General features: G+C 45.3%; 2 protein-coding genes and 1 long non-coding RNA gene across 6 annotated transcripts; 2 read left to right on the forward strand and 1 right to left on the reverse strand.

The window, feature by feature from the left end:
* The first annotated feature begins 53 nt into the window (after positions 1–53).
* Positions 54–8187, forward strand: LOC125523605. 3 transcript variants are annotated; one of them, XM_048688631.1, is made up of 6 exons: positions 54–516; positions 1678–2296; positions 2393–2653; positions 2885–3163; positions 3542–3633; positions 6947–8187. In XM_048688631.1, the coding sequence occupies exons 2-6, from the start codon at positions 1703–1705 to the stop codon at positions 7830–7832; spliced, it is 2112 nt and encodes a 703-aa protein (XP_048544588.1). In that variant the 5' UTR covers positions 54–516; positions 1678–1702; the 3' UTR covers positions 7833–8187. The 3 variants fall into 3 exon arrangements, with proteins under 3 accessions (XP_048544588.1, XP_048544585.1, XP_048544587.1); XM_048688628.1 differs by having other exon boundaries at positions 1678–2653; XM_048688630.1 differs by lacking the exon at positions 54–516 and adding an exon at positions 669–1138 and having other exon boundaries at positions 1678–2653.
* On the reverse strand, positions 3830–14129 carry LOC125523609. Its single transcript, XR_007290305.1, has 2 exons — positions 14033–14129; positions 3830–4085 (listed from the first exon to the last, which is right to left on the reverse strand). It is a non-coding gene; the product is annotated as an uncharacterized LOC125523609 (long non-coding RNA).
* Positions 11520–15536, forward strand: LOC125523606 (transcription factor RF2a-like). Of its 2 annotated transcripts, none has more exons than XM_048688632.1 (5): positions 11520–11907; positions 11977–12629; positions 13461–13593; positions 14085–14169; positions 14397–15536. In XM_048688632.1, the coding sequence occupies exons 2-5, from the start codon at positions 12106–12108 to the stop codon at positions 14750–14752; spliced, it is 1098 nt and encodes a 365-aa protein (XP_048544589.1). In that variant the 5' UTR covers positions 11520–11907; positions 11977–12105; the 3' UTR covers positions 14753–15536. The 2 variants fall into 2 exon arrangements, with proteins under 2 accessions (XP_048544589.1, XP_048544590.1); XM_048688633.1 differs by having other exon boundaries at positions 11995–12629.
* Positions 15537–15615: the final 79 nt, after the last annotated feature.

The following is a 15615-nucleotide window of genomic DNA, read 5'->3' on the forward strand; positions in this document are numbered from 1 at the left end:
ACACACAGCGCTTTTGCACGCCAGCCACTGTACTGCTCCCTCTTTCTCTGTGCCTGCTCCTGCTGCCGCTGCCGCTGCCGCTACTGCTCGCAGCCCGCGTGCGCGCGCAGGCTCAGCTCGAAGAAGTCGCCACCTTCTCTCCCCCCCCTCACATTTAGAGAGAGAGAGAGAGACAGAGAGAGAGAGGCAGAAGCGCCATTTCCTCTCTTGGCACAGCCGCGCGCGCAAGGGCCAACGGGCGGGGATTCTTGGATGTGACAAGCCGAGCGAGCGATCGAGCGGAGCTTCCCTGATCAGAGCAGGCCGCCTCCCTCGCTCCTCTCTTCCATAGCCATAGGAGGGAGGACCGCAGGCACGAGAGGAATCAGCCAGTCGTCTTCTCCGCCGCGCCTTCTTCTTCCTCACATACACCCATCCTCCCTTCTTCCTCTTCACGGGAAGAAGAGCTCAACCAGGAGGAAAAGAGGAGTCCTGTCACCTGTGGCCTCACGGGATTCACCAGGCTTCCCTCAAGAGGTGCGTGTGTCAACAACTGAACATGTCTTCTCTTCCTCGCCTCTTTCTTTCTATTATTCTGCAAAGCAGGATTTATTTATGTACTAGTATATCATCTTCTTGTATTGCTTCCATCTTTGCTTTTTCCACTTCTTCCTCCCCTCAATATTTGCTCATGGGTGATTGCCTAGCAAGCTGTAGAGAGAGAGAGAGAGAGAGAGAGAGAGAGAGAGACTGCTTCTATTTATCTCGATTCTGGGACATCACATCACACAGCATTTGCCATGTGCTGTTACTCCTATGCAGCTCCATCCTGGCTGCCAAGTCTCAACATAGCCACTTGTTCTGCTCAAGATTCGCTGCTTAATCCTCTCCTTTTTACCTCGCTTTGTTTATATGCAGTTCTGGGCTGGGAATGGGATGGGAGATAGGGCCGCTTTGACTGTGTTGCTGGATCTGCTCATTTATGCTCCTGTTTATCTTCCCACTGTCACTGAATCGAATCAATCAATCAAACCCCTTCCTTAAAACAGCACCGTACCTACTCTCCCTCCAGCCCTCACCCCTTGCAGCAACAGCTGCTGCCATTTATGTGCTGCTTTACTTCCTTTCAGCTAGTACTAGTACTAGCAATGTTGGGTGGGTGGGTGCACCAATCTTCCCATTTTTCCTCAACTTGAGTTCTTCTGTGCTTTCCTGGTTCAGCAAACGGCAGTGCATGGTTTTCTACTGTACTTCACTATCCTTCCTGTGTTTTTCACTGGCCACTGGGTACAGTACTTGTGTGTGTTCATTGTGAGCCTATAAAGGATTTGCAGTACACACTTGTTAGTAGTAGTTTGGATTAAGCCATCTACTCCCTCCGTCCGAAAATACTTGTCATCAAAATAGATAAAAAGGATGTATCTAGAACTAATATACATCTAGATACATCCCCTTTTATTCATTTTGGTGACAAGTATTTCCGGACGGAAGGAGTACAAAGCTGGAACCTTTATTGCATTTGGTAGTTGGAGAGATCCTTCTTTCCCTTTTGGTAGGATATATAGCCCAGGTTGTCTGCCAGTGACTCATCACCATTTTCTCGCTTTTTCCAGTTCCACTTCTCTCCAGTCATCCATGTTTTTTTTTCTTGTATAAGACAATGATCGCCGTTTCTGAGTTGTGCTGAATCATGTGCAGCTGATGTGCTTTGGGAGCTACGGCAATGGCGTCGCTTGTGCCCGGGGTCCTCCTCAAGCTCCTGCAGCACATGAACAGCGACGTCAAAGTCGCAGGCGAGCACCGGTCCTCCCTTCTTCAGGTCGTCAGCATTGTTCCCGCGCTTGCTGGCAGCGACCTCTTCACCAACCAGGGGTTCTACCTCAAGGTGTCTGATTCCTCGCACGCGACCTACGTTTCCCTGCCGGAGGACCAGCATGATCTCATATTGAGCGACACCATTCAGCTGGGGCAGTTCATCCATGTAGACCGTCTGGAGGCCGCCACCCCGGTGCCTATCTTGAGGGGAGTCAGGCCAGTTCCTGGCCGACATGCGTGCGTCGGCACTCCCGAAGATCTTGTCATGACTAGTTCCTCCAAGTTTCTTGGCGAGAAAAAGGCACAACCACCCGCCAACGGTTCCAAGGATGCAGGGGCCTTGTCACTAGAGAAAGAGCAGAGCAAGTTGGAGAAACTAAATGCTTCTGTGAAGAGCAACGGGACGGAAAGCAAGAAACCGCAGCTGACCAAGTCGAACTCTTCGCTTTCGAAACAAGCGCTGGCCAGCCTTTTCGACAAGAAGGAAGTGGTTACCTCAAAGGTGAAGTCAAACAATCCTAGGTCGACACCTTCATCGCCTACCAGTGTACATTCTCTACCTGCATCATTTGAAAGATTCTCAAATGACATGAAGCAGAGAACAAAAGTGAAAGGAGCAGACAAGTCATCACCAGCAAAGTTATCCTTGTTAGAAAAAGCAGCTTCTGTGTTGAAGGTTACTACAGCAGGGAGGAAGTCCTCTGCAGGCAACTCCCTTAGTAACACTCTGTTAAGTCTTGAATCGGGACCAAAGGCGTTGAGAAGAAGCTGGGAAGGGAAGGCAGATGCAAACGTCAAGGCCAATTCAGATTCAAAGGGAGCCAAAGCTGACAGGAAGTCTGAGATTAGAAGCACATCGGTATGCTGCACTATGCTTGTCGCTTAACTTGGTGAATACGTGTGTCATGTTTAATCTGTGCCTACCGTTCCTGATATAGGATCTAGAAGATTATCTTCTGAACATCTTGGTTACCTTCTAAGAATTGTTTAGATCACACCAATGCTTGAACTTGCCGTTATTCATTTTAGTGCCCAGCTCCATACAGTATTCAGAATTACTAAGCGTTATTAGTTGTTGTTTTATGACTAGACTCCTAGACGAAGACCACCACCACCAGCAGATGAGAAGCCCTCACACAAGGATGACACTAAGATTCAGACTCCTCCAAGGAAGAGCACAGCAAGTGCTCCCTCAGATGATTCTGACCGAATGGTGAATAAGCATCTTTCTCCTATAAGAAGGACGTCTGGGGTTTTAAGCAACCCCAATATTACAAATATAGTGAAGATTGCTGCAAATAACAAAAAATTGACGGATGCAAACACTTCCTGGACGGCACTTCCTCCATCACTTGCTAAGTTAGGAAAGGTATGGATAGCTCACTGAAATGATCAATAACTGCTAATACTCGTCTAGCATTTCTACCTTTCTGGCACCTTGAGCATGCTGTTTTTTATGGTTATCTACTAAATAAATAAGTCCGCAATTGAAGTTTTTCAACTGATGTGTGAATATACGAATATATTCACTTCTTTTTATGTTAACAAGCTGAGGTCTTATCTTGCTGTTGCTCTAAATATTCTCATTTCATTTAAGCCATGGAATGATGCAAATATGGAACTGCCTGCTAGCAATGTACCAATTTTTTGCCAAGGAGGGTGTGATTAGATAACAGTTTGGTATGTGGTGGTTAAATGCATTACGTTATGTATTTGTTCTTCATGATTTTATTATATTTTGTTACAGGAGCTTCTAAAATACAGGGATGCGGCACAAATGGCTGCGGTTGAAGCCATGCAAGAAGCTTCTGCTGCAGAGAGCTTACTTCGATGTTTAAGGTAATTTTTATCCTCTCACTACATAATTTATTTTAGTGAGGTCATATATAATTAACAGCCATTCATGGCATTGCTAAGTCAATTGCCTTCAAGAGTCCAATTTTTTGTTCTTTTTTCTTTTTTCAAAAAGGGGGTTTACCCCAGCCTCTGCATCAGAAAGATGCATCCGGCTCATATTATTAAAAATAAAGTCCAGTAACAAAGTCGCCAAGTATCGAGGTGCGAAGATAAACAAAAAGCTCGAAAGAGCTACAACCCAAAGCCACAACCGGCTGGCAAACACAATAGGAGCCCTACATGCCTATCCTATTACATGACCGCCATCCAAACCGGTTGAAAATATCCCGCGCTACCATCTCCCATCGGGTAGACGCAGTAATCAAACGCTCCCTGGCCTCCGTCGGAGTGAGTAGCGACCACATATGGATGAATGCCGTGGCCCTGAAGATAACCTGCAAAAAGTGAATGTTTATTGATTTGTTAAATACTAAATCATTTCTGCAGTTCCATACTGCCCAAAGTAAAGCACAAACGTCAACACGAATGTGTCTTGCAGTATCGGAATCAACCCCATCAAGCCATGTTCCAAATAACATGTTGATAGAGGTGGGCTGATTAATATTAAACGCAATATGAATCGACCGCCATAGAATCTTAGCCAACGGACAATCGAGAAAGAGGTGTTTGATGTTTTCGTTATGATCGCAAAAGCTACACCTAGATGAGCCCATCCAGTTGCGTTTTGCCAGGTTATCCTTAGTCAAAATGACAGTCAAAATGACTTGTTTATGCACAAACCACATAAACACTTTGATACGTAAGGGAACCTTTACTCTCCAAACGTGAATCGAGGAAGGGACAACGCTAGAGTTAATGACATCCAAATACATAGACTTAACCGAGAACACACCTTTCTTAGTAAGTTTCCAATACAGCTGATCTGGTTGCTGGGTCAGCCGGACCTCCATTAAACGTCTAACAAGGTGGAGCCAGGCCTCCCAACGATTTCCAACTAGCGTCCTCCGAAAACTAATATTGAGGGGAGTGGATTGTAGAACAATTGCAACGTAGGCTTCTCTACATCGCACAATGTTGTACAAAGTAGGATATTGAAGTGCAAGGGGAGTCTCCCCAAACCACGTATCCTCCCAAAACCTCGTAGTGGCACCATTCCCGACAATAAATTTTGACTTGTTGAAAAAAAGTTGTTTGACTCTCATCAAACCCTTCCAAAAAGGTGAGTCGGAAGGCCTCACATTTACCTGAGCCAAGGTTTTAGCATAAAGATACTTATTACGCAAAATCTGTGCCCAAGTAGCTTCCGTCTCAGACGACAGTTTAAATAGCCACTTGCTAAGGAGACATATGTTTTTGACTTCCAAATTTTCAATACCTAGACCCCCTTGGTCCTTCGGCCTACAGATTATATCCCACTTAGCAAGCCTATACTTTAGTTTGAGCTCGTCATTCTGCCAAAAGAATCGAGATCGGTAGAAATCTAACCTTTTCCTGACTCCCACCGGAACCTGGAAAAAGGATAAGAGAAACATAGGCATACTGGTAAGGACCGAATTAATCAGAATCAATCGTCCTCCGTATGACATGAGCTTCCCTTTCCAACAGCTCAGTTTCTTTTCAAAGCGATCCTCGATGCATTTCCACTCAATGTTAGTCAGCTTACGATGATGAATGGGTATACCTAAGTACGTAAACGGTAAGGAGCCCAATTCACATCCGAACAATTGTTTATACGTGTCCTGGTCATCCTTTGCTCTTCCAAAGCAAAACAATTCGCTCTTGTGGAAGTTAATTTTGAGGCCAGATAATTGTTCAAATAAGCATAACAGCAGCTTCATGTTTCTTGCTTTCGCCAAGTCGTGCTCCATAAAGATGATAGTATCATCAGCATACTGAAGAATGGAAATCCCTCCGTCAACTAGATGTGGGACCAGGCCACCTACCTGCCGTGCATCCTTTGCCCGACCTATCAAGATAGTGAGCATATCAGCCACTATGTTAAACAGGATCGGTGACATCGGGTCTCCTTGCCTTAGCCCCTTGTGTGTTTGGAAATAGTGACCTATGTCGTCATTCACTTTAATCCCTACACTCCCTTTTTGCGTAAAGGAATCAATCTGGTTTCTCCAGGCCGGATCAAAACCTTTCATACGCAAAGCTTGTTGAAGGAAAGGCCATTTAACTTTATCATATGCTTTTTCAAAATCCACTTTAAAAACTACGCCATCAAGTTTTTTTGAGTGAATTTCATGGAGCGTTTCATGCAAGACAACAACCCCTTCAAGGATGTTTCTATCAGGCATGAAAGCAGTCTGGGACGGATTAACCACAGAGTGCGCAATCTGCGTAAGTCTGTTTGTCCCGACCTTGGTGAATATTTTGAAACTCACATTAAGCAGACATATAGGTCTAAACTGCTCAATGCGAACCGCGTCTGTCTTCTTAGGAAGAAGAGTTATCGTTTCAAAATTCAGCTTTAGCCCATCTTTTTTAGCTGTTCCATTCCTCCTTTCTCTGACAGTACCTCAACACTTCATATTTTCAAATGTCACCTTAGTCATAGGCTGGCACCTATGTTAGCTCTTATTGAGTCGATGCTGACAAGACGTTAGGAAGTCCTAAAAAAAATCAAGAAATGAATTCTTCCAGTACAATGTACACCATATGCAATTATATCCAACTTTACTATATTACTCCTTGTTAAGTTATGCTTTGAGCATGCAATATGAAACAATTTATAGATAGTAGTAGCATCCAAATTTCACATGGCTTCTAACCGTTGACAGCCTTGATAGTTGATACTCCACATCTGTCGATGTACACCTCACATGGTTCCGAAAATAATTCACACGTTGCAAATGTCTTGGCACTAGCTGGCTTGGATGCGGCAATGATGCCATCAACCATCTTGGCTGGCTCCCTCTCCCCTTTTGACCCATACACGGACTTTGTGATTACTTCTGCACATGTTTGGAGCTTACACTCCACATGTTCTTGTCGCAGAAAGCTAAGGATGTGCCAGTGTTCATCTTCACAGAGTGTGTGTCACTGTGTCTGTGTGCTGATTCTTGTTCAGAAGTACATCCTACTTGTACTTGCTGCTGTAATGTTCCTCTAGAAATATTAACTGTTTTAAAAGCAAATGCATTGTATTTTCTTTTACCTCCAGCTCTGCTCACGTAAGAGTTTTACAGTAACACCAACATTACAATTCACCAAAATGTGAACTAGTACTGTGTAAAATTGATGCAGTAAGAACTTAATTACCTTCACTGTTGTTTGTTGGTCTGAGCAGCACGTACGCCGAGGTGAGCTCGACGGCGGAGGAGCAGAACCCGCAGCTTGCCGTGGAGCAGTTCCTCGCTCTGCACTCAGCCATGTCGCGTGCCACCGTCGTTGCTGACTCGCTTGCTAAGGCTGCCGCAGCGACCTCTACAGCGACTTCACCGGACCGATCAACAGTGAGCGAAGCCGCGAGCATCGACGAGGAATCCCTTGCCGTTGCAGCGGAGCGCCGCCGCCGCGCGGTATCCTGGGTGGGCGCCGGTCTCGCCACTGACCTCTCCGCCTTCTCCCTCTACAACCTCAGGCCGCCCCCCGCCAATACGTCCTCCCCGCTGGCCGTCGTGCTCGTCGACGAGTCGGTGAAGCCGGCCGCGACAACGAAGGCATCGCCACCAGCGAAGTCGCGGCTGTCGCCCGCGAAGGGGAAGGGGAGACCGGTCCATGTCGTGGCGGCGGCGGCGGCAACGGCCGCCCCACCGCTGGAGTGGGAGAGGGGAGGCGGCGCGGAGGAGAGGGGCGAGCTCGCAAGGCGGCTCGGTGAGGAGGCAAGGCGGTGGTTCCTGGAGTTCGTAGAGCGGTTCCTTGACGCCGACGTGGCGGCAGCTGCGCCATGGGACCGCGACCGTGCGGCGAGGATGCTTCCGCAGCTGAAGCGCGTCAACGACTGGCTCAGCGAGATCGGGAAGCCGCCCCCGGTGGCGGTGGAACCTCCGCCCCACGACGCGGGCGACGAGGAGGTCGCCGCCGCAGCGCCCGCCACTGCATCCAACGGTGTGCCCGAGCAGACGATAGAACGGCTGAGGAAGAAGATCTACGAGTACCTCCTCACCAACGTCGACTCGGCCGCCGCCGTGCTCGGCGAGACGTCGCCGGCGGCAAACGGGAGGAAGGGGTGACCTGGGCTGTGCACATTCGTGGTGGCACTAAGGAGGTTTCGTTGGGCCGGGCCTGGTTGGGGCAAGAAGTGTGTCTCACTTTTTCACAAAGAAAAATGTGTGGGCCATTTAGTGCGATTTTTCATTATCTTTGCCTTTTTGTTTTTAAAGTTCACAGGAAAAAAGTGGAGAAAGTGGTGGTAAATGGCAATGTGTTATGTCTTCTTCTTTTTTGCGGGTGGCAAGGTGTTATTTCATTCATGATGAAGTTAGATTAACTTTGTGTCATGAAAATAGTGGCAAGCTTGATCTCAGAAATCAAGATACTTTTGTAATTTATGTAAGAGTAAATCAGAAAAAATATTTTAAAAATATACCAGATGGATTAACAGTAAATACTGGAGCTACTATATTTTGCTCCTCGTCCCAAAAAGCAAGTTGGTTTTACATACATTTTAACACTCGCGTACCTAGCAGGTGTGCCGGGTGTGTCATGGCAAACCCAGAATTCTAGGAAATATTTTTTACCATGTAATAATTAGCTGATTTTCAAGGCTCACCCAAGCCAATTGAATATAGACCTCATTTTTTAAAAGTGTGCACACCCTCCATTTCATTTTGGGTTCGTCACTGCTTTTTAAAGTCCAGCTATAAAAAAATCCTTCCGAATTTATCATGCATTAAAGTTCAAATATCTGTTTAGTTGAAAATGAGAGAGGGTCTATTCAAAGTTTGAATTTATAATGCAATTTTTTGGACCTAATCTATCATAGTTGGACTGTTTTGCTGATGAGGTGAACTTGAAAAAAGCAAACAAGTACTCTATTTGCTTCGAATATAGATTTTTATTTTATTTCAATTTAAGCTTTAGTTGTATTCTTATGTATAATATGTTATGTACAACTATGAAAGCATAACCATAAAAAAATATTTCTAAAAAAACTTAAAATAGTTCCAAATAAGAACCCAATTGTTTTAGTTATGTTTCATACGACCGTCTCAATAGTTTAGTAATTGTTGGTTCACGCATAGTGCATGATCTTATACCATTAAAGCGTATGTTTATTTTTTTTAGAGTGAACAAAATCTCATGTTGAGAGGAACTTATAACACATCACCAAGCCTTTGGACTCTTACTCTGTTTTATAAAACCACAACTTTGTGCTAATAATTCATAGAACCACATCTCATGATGTTGGCCATTGGTGCATGCTCAAGCAACGAAGAAGAAAAATAAGGACGCTGACATGTGTGAACAAATTCACATCCACGGGACAATTCAATGTTGGCCTGCCTTGTAGGCACAACATGCCAGATTGGCTTTCAAGCAGGTGATTTTAGTGGTATGTGAATGAATAACGCAACTGCTGTGGTCCTATGGAATAATATCCGGTGATTGTTATAAAAGTAGATATGGACATATTCAACTTTTGTTTTAAAAAAGACATGACTATTATCCAAACCAGCAATATAAAGATCACCGGAAATAGGAGAAACTACGTCAAAATCCATGGGAGTCGACAATCTTTGTCCTCCATAATGGGTTAATGGCACACTTCCATCAAATGATGCTCCAAAATCAGAGACATTGTGACGTCCTTGCTAAATAAGAATGATAGACTACTCATATCAAGAAGGTGCGCCTTCTTTTTTGGAAACTCATCTTCAAAGAACATGCAGATTAAGTGTGCTTGGCCTGAAGTAATTTGAGGATGGATGATCGATCTAGAAGTTTCCCTGGATGAACATGAGTGAGCACAAAGTACCTAGGGAAGACTAGTGTTGGTCTTATGGGGCCAATCTAGATCCCGTCAGGTGTAATGCCCAAGAAGTGATGGTTGTGATAGAGGTGGTATTAGAGCCAATCCCCGCGGTTACACGAACATGTGCGGGTTAGGGTGTGGGCATGTGGCGCATGATTCGTGTGGCTAGTCATGGCACACGGCATGGCATGAGGATGTCGATTCTTTTGAGTGGGGGTTATATGTGACATCATGACATAAATAGGCATCGTAAATTACTCATACTAACATGTTGCCCTTCTTTTCTGGAATCATATCTCAAGAACTATTAGTTTATAAGCGTGTTTGGCTTGAGATAATTTGAGAATGGCTAACCGATCAAAAAGTTTTTCTGGAGTGCGCCCAATTATAAGTACAAAATGCGCTAGAAAGGCTAGCGTTGATCTATGAGGTCAGTCTAGATCTTGTTAGGTGTAACGGGAAGAAACCGGGGACCGTGGCCGGGGTGCTATAACCAAGGTTGTCAGAATCGCGATTCTGTTATACGATTCTACGACTTTACGATCCAAATTTACCCATCTGATTCTACGATTTTAGTTCATAAAATCTACGTTTCTACGATCCTGGTAGTGAAGATTCTACGATTTACGATTCTATTATCAGAGCTCCGATCCGATTCAAAATCGTGATTCTGACAACCTTGGCTATAACCATGGACAAAAAGGCATCATGGGAAAGCTACAACTCTGTCCTTCGCTCTAGAAAAGAAGTCGTCGCCAGATAAGATTTTTTTATGTGTGTTGGAGCTGCAACTATAGGAAGGGTTGAAGTGACAGACTGCAAAAACCTACATAAAAGCCCCACAATGGGAAAGCTACAGCTCTGTCCAGTAGATTGGAGCATCCCCGCGCTGACATTTTCAACAATGGATGAGGAGGCAGTGGCCTACTCCTGGAGGGAGGGGGTACGACGACGTGGTGCGTCGAGATATCGCCTATCGGAGAGGAAGGGTCCAGGGAAAAAGTTACATTGTCATTACAAACGAAAACGTATACGTTTAATATATAACTTTTGACTTTTCACATTATATCACTGAAACCATGTACACGGACTGTACTAATCCTATATGAGTTTTTATTTTGCGATGGTAAAAGAGTTTTATTTCAAATGCATAGGGTTACAATCGAGAGGCAACAGTTTCTCAATACACGGTGGTCCAGCCGGAAATCTGTTGGTGCTTCTGGGAGCGCGCACTCCTGCCATCGATAAAAATATTTCAAAGTGTGAAAAGATTAAAAAATCAGCACATACATCTCAACATTATATGTGTGCACATTAAGTTTCGGAGAAAACTGACATTTTTTGTGACTTGTGTAAAAAAGACAAAAATTATGTCTTGTGAAAAGCACTTTTTAACACCGAATTTTGTCTTTTTTACACGCGACACATAACTTGTCGTTTTTTTGTGAAACGACTTTATGAGCATGTACAACATTGAGATGTAGACGTCAAATTTTTGTTTGGATTTTTTTGACATTTCAAAATATGTTTAAAACACATTTTTAAAAACAGGAGTGCGCGCTCTCATGTGCCAAAACGCCATTCTCGTGGTCCAGCTCTCAAATTTGATCAAAATTATATCGTGTTTCAAATTTCAAGGAAAAGCACATGCATATAAACAATAGAATACAAGCATGCCCATTGATACAAAAAAAATGATCATTTGCAAGATACGATAGAATCACAACATAAGTTCTTTGCAGTAAGTTAACTAATGGCTTAAAGTATAGGTCATGTCCCCCCAAGGAGAAGTACCGTAACATAAGCTTGATGCAAATCAATTAATGTTGTGCCCATTAAGAAACTGAATGCACTCTCCATATTTAGTAAATAACAAATTACAATTCATATTATTTTTGGGTCGAATTGGTACTTTTTTGCATTGTTGTCATCATGTATTTACACTTGTTAATGTACAACCTTAATCCTTTCCACAAGTGCATCATGATACAAATGCTAAACGTTTATGGGTTGCCCTCCAACACACCTCTCTTTTTGCCAAAACGTGTATGAAGCTAAGCTTACATTGCAAGTAAAACGTGTTGGCGTCATGTTTTCCTATATATATTTTGCACGGTTTCACTCTCATCCACCAAAGGCCCAATCTCCACGAGATAAACGGTGCAATGCCCCGTGTGTTTTAAATAGAAATCCTAACGAGTGTCCCTGCGATTTTCCAGGCCTCTTCACTGTTCGTCGTCCGGAAAATAGGCGCACGCGAGTCCAACCTGCAAGCCGATGAACAGAACGAATAGGCCAGGGATTCTCTTCTTCTCTCTTCGTTTGAATCCAAGGTGGTTGTTGTTCTTCCTCGCGTGATCGATATAACAGAAAAATGCTGCGATCTTTACGGGTTTGTTTAGATCTTGTCCTTTTTGCAGTGCCTTCCAGACCTCAACGGTTTCCGTCACGATTCCTGACCACATTCTCTCAACTCCGTAATCCAAGAAGAACGTTGGATAATCTAAAGAGAGATTCTTGGAGCCAAGAACATGAGCAGGTCTCCGGCCCCGGATGGCGGCGGCGGCAATCGCTTGCCGCCAGTGAAACCGTCGGTGTCGCTGTCACCGTCGCCGACGGGCCCTCCGGAGAGCGACATCAGCCACATGCCGGACTCCCCCGCGCGCAGCCTCGGTCACCGCCGCGCGCACTCCGAGATCATCGGCCTCCCCGACGACCTCGACCTCGGTGTCCCGGGCTGCGCAGGGGACGGGCCGTCGCTGTCGGACGAGAACGAGGAGGAGTTCTTCTCCATGTTCCTCGACGCCGAGAAGCTCAACGCGCAGCTGCGCGAGGCGTCGGAGACGGAGTCGTCGTGCGCCTCGGCGGGCGCCGGCGCGGGGCCGAGGCCGCGCCATCACCACAGCCATTCCATGGACGCGTCGAGCTCTTTCGACGCGGAGCAGCTGCTTGGGGCGCCGTCGGTGGAGGGGATGTCGACGGTGGAGGCCAAGAAGGCAATGTCCAACGCAAAGCTCGCAGAACTGGCGCTTGTCGACCCAAAGAAGGCAAAAAGGTTTGGTCTCTTATCTTCTCTTCTTGCGAAATTCCATCAGTAGGATTATCCACTGTTCATCACAATTTGATAAGTACATTTTTTTCATCCCAGGCTATTTCTTATCGAGTTTTTACAGCTGTTATATGGATGAACAAAGAATGAAAGGGGTCTGAAATGCTGTCAAAAGAAACGAAATACTCCTTCCGTCCCAGAATATAAGAACATTTTTGTCACTAGGAGTACATAGAACATTAGAAGATTTATCCTGGATCAGTTTGGAGCATTAGATGGAAAATGAACGGCCCACATTATGTCTTCTTCCTCCATGCGTTTTCCAGATTGCATTTTCTTATCCTCCTCCCGCTGACTGCTGCCACCGGCCGGGCTGCCTACTGCCGCCGCCCGCGACCGCCCTCCCCTTAACCTCCCCCACCGCCGGTCTTGCCGCCGCCCCGGGCCATCCCTCTAGCCCCGCCCGCGTCCAATTTTTTTTCTCTAGCAAAGCCCCACCACCGCCCGCACCCTGAATCCTAAGATAGATAATGGGGCGATGACGGTGAGCCCCTTCCTTCTCTCTGGCGAGGCCCTTCCTTCTCCTTCCTCCATTCAAAATCGACTGACCCGAATTCGAAATTCAGCTGACTGACATGTAGCCAAACTGGTGTTTTTAAGGTCAAAATCTCTCGGATGAAAATGCTTCCTAGCCATAAGTATAAGCTAAATGCACGATGTGATCCGAAGAACAGGCAAATCTTTACCTAGAAAATGGCAACTAACCCTAGTTAGTCCTTCTGTTCAAAAAGTTCCTAATTATCTATGTTTACTTAGTCTCCATAATTCATGTGATAGGATTTGGGCTAATAGACAATCGGCGGCCAGATCGAAAGAAAGGAAGATGCGGTATATTTCTGAACTTGAACGGAAGGTGCAAACCCTGCATGCAGAAGCAACAACATTGTCAACCCAGCTGGCACTTCTACATGTAAGAACTGCCCCTCCTCAACTTCTGTTATTCCTCTTCTCCCAATATGTTTAGAAATGTGGAAGAATATCTTGACCTATCTGTTTTGATCGGTACCTATAATGCTTGTTTATACGGCAAGAACTAGAACTAACTAGAAAATCTAACAGAGGAATACTATTACCCTTTTGTGTTTGGATGCGGATCATGCGTATCCCTCTCCTGTAGATTTCATGTAATTTCACCATCATAATGAAAATTGTCCAAGCATGTCATTAGCTACCTTCAACAGGTAGACAATGCCATCATCCCTATGTTTGTGTCAGGTAGCTTTATCCACCTTGTTAGCTGCTAGGTAGTGGTCTGCATCTCAGTTCCCACTGTTATGGCTAACAACAGAGAGAAGAAACAATTTGCTTGATATGACTGAGGGTGTGTTAATTATGAGTCGATAGCTAACCTTGTTCAGATAGCTAACCTTGCTCCCTTTGCCACGTTGGTTAATGACACAGAGAGACACTGCTGGGCTCTCTACCGAGAACAGCGAACTGAAGATGCGCCTGCAGAACGTGGAGCAACAAATCCACTTACAAGATGGTAAAGTCAGTAATTCCAGTTACTCGTTGTCTTTCACCTTCTTCGTTCTGCCATGAATGTAAGACAATCTTGCATGTTCACCGTGGGGGAGAAGGTGATTAAAAGGTGTTGTGAACTTCTTGCTCAGCTTGAGGGGCGCTCTGGCGCATACAAGAAGGAAAGATAATTTGTCATGACCATTTTGTGGTTTTTCGTCGAAAACTTACCATTTGCTGCTGTTGTTGCAGCTCTGAATGACGCACTGAAATCTGAGCTGCAAAGGCTGAAGATGGCGACGAGCCACATGGGCAACACCGTTGGGGGAATGATGAACTTGATCGGCCCACCCCCGCCGCACTCTTTCGGAGGGAACCAGCCAATGTTCCACATTCAGGGCCAGGCTGCAATGCAGCCATTGCACCAGATGCAGCAGATTCACCCTCAGCACCAGCAGCCGTTGCTGCATCCGCTGCAACTGCAAGCACAGCAGCTGCTGTTGCAGCAGCAGGCTTCTGCTGCACCACCACCCAACCCGAAGATGAAACGGGCCATCTCCGCTCCGAACCAGTGGATTGGTGGGTGGTCCGAGAGCAGTGGCAACTGATCGAGCTCCTGTCTGGAATACAGGAATTTCACAGGGATACCGTGAAACGAAAACCCCCACCAGGCAAAATTCATGCTATCTGTCAGAGCCGGGTGGATTCAGGGGGTTGTGGGGCATCACCCAAGTGTAGATTGATCACCAGCAAGTATATAGCCTATATATAGGGTTCAAGGCTGCTCAAGTTACGTTCAGTTGTCGAGTCTTCCTTCTGAAGAAATAGTTCTGTTCTTATGGGGTCTACAGGTGCGGATGTTTGTTGAAGGAAAATGTTACCAACTCATGCAGATTCTTCGGATTTGAGAACTTCTGGGGTCTACAGGTGCGGATGTCTGTTGAAGGAAAATGTTACCAACTCATGCAGATTCTTCGGGTTTGTCGATGCGCTGTCAATCTGATTAGGAAGCTGGTTTACAAAGGAAGATGCTGCTGCATTTCTTAATCTCATGCGCTGGCCTTTGTATGTACAGATTGTTTTCTTTGTTTTGATCTGGGGCCTTTTCATCGTGGATTCATGGTCACTTTTGGTGACTGGCAAGTTTTAATGTCCTCTCTGCATTCTTCGAATACAAAATGATGCGTATTTAGCAGCATATTCATAGAAGAAACAAAGACAATCTGTCAAGTGTAATTTATACTAGTGATTTAAAAAAGGTTCACCAACAGAGTACGTTTATACTAGTTGAGTTGATTGCGCAAACCACATGTTTTGGGACTAGGGTTCCACGTAACCACATGCCTTGCAAGTAAAAGGGAATCACAGATCCCTCAAAAAGGAAAAACACAGACCCATGAATTTTTATTGAAAGACTAGGATATGTATTAAGAAACTGCTCTATTGGGTGCTCCATGTTCCTTTTTTGGTG

The sequence above is a fragment of the Triticum urartu genome, chromosome 7 (genome assembly GCF_003073215.2).
Source record: "Triticum urartu cultivar G1812 chromosome 7, Tu2.1, whole genome shotgun sequence".
Lineage (NCBI taxonomy): Eukaryota > Viridiplantae > Streptophyta > Magnoliopsida > Poales > Poaceae > Triticum > Triticum urartu.

What these genes read in the sequence shown, in the direction of transcription:
- LOC125523605 (XM_048688628.1), top strand. Translation starts at nt 1,703, where the DNA reads ATGGCGTCGCTTGTGCCCGGGGTCCTCCTCAAGCTCCTGCAGCACATG. An exon ending in CTGAGATTAGAAGCACATCG is followed by an intron (nt 2,654 to 2,884) that starts GTATGCTGCACT and finishes TTTTATGACTAG; the next exon opens with ACTCCTAGACGAAGACCACC. An exon ending in CACTTGCTAAGTTAGGAAAG is followed by an intron (nt 3,164 to 3,541) that starts GTATGGATAGCT and finishes ATTTTGTTACAG; the next exon opens with GAGCTTCTAAAATACAGGGA.
- LOC125523606 (XM_048688632.1), top strand. Translation starts at nt 12,106, where the DNA reads ATGAGCAGGTCTCCGGCCCCGGATGGCGGCGGCGGCAATCGCTTGCCG. An exon ending in CCCAGCTGGCACTTCTACAT is followed by an intron (nt 13,594 to 14,084) that starts GTAAGAACTGCC and finishes TTAATGACACAG; the next exon opens with AGAGACACTGCTGGGCTCTC. An exon ending in ACAAATCCACTTACAAGATG is followed by an intron (nt 14,170 to 14,396) that starts GTAAAGTCAGTA and finishes CTGTTGTTGCAG; the next exon opens with CTCTGAATGACGCACTGAAA.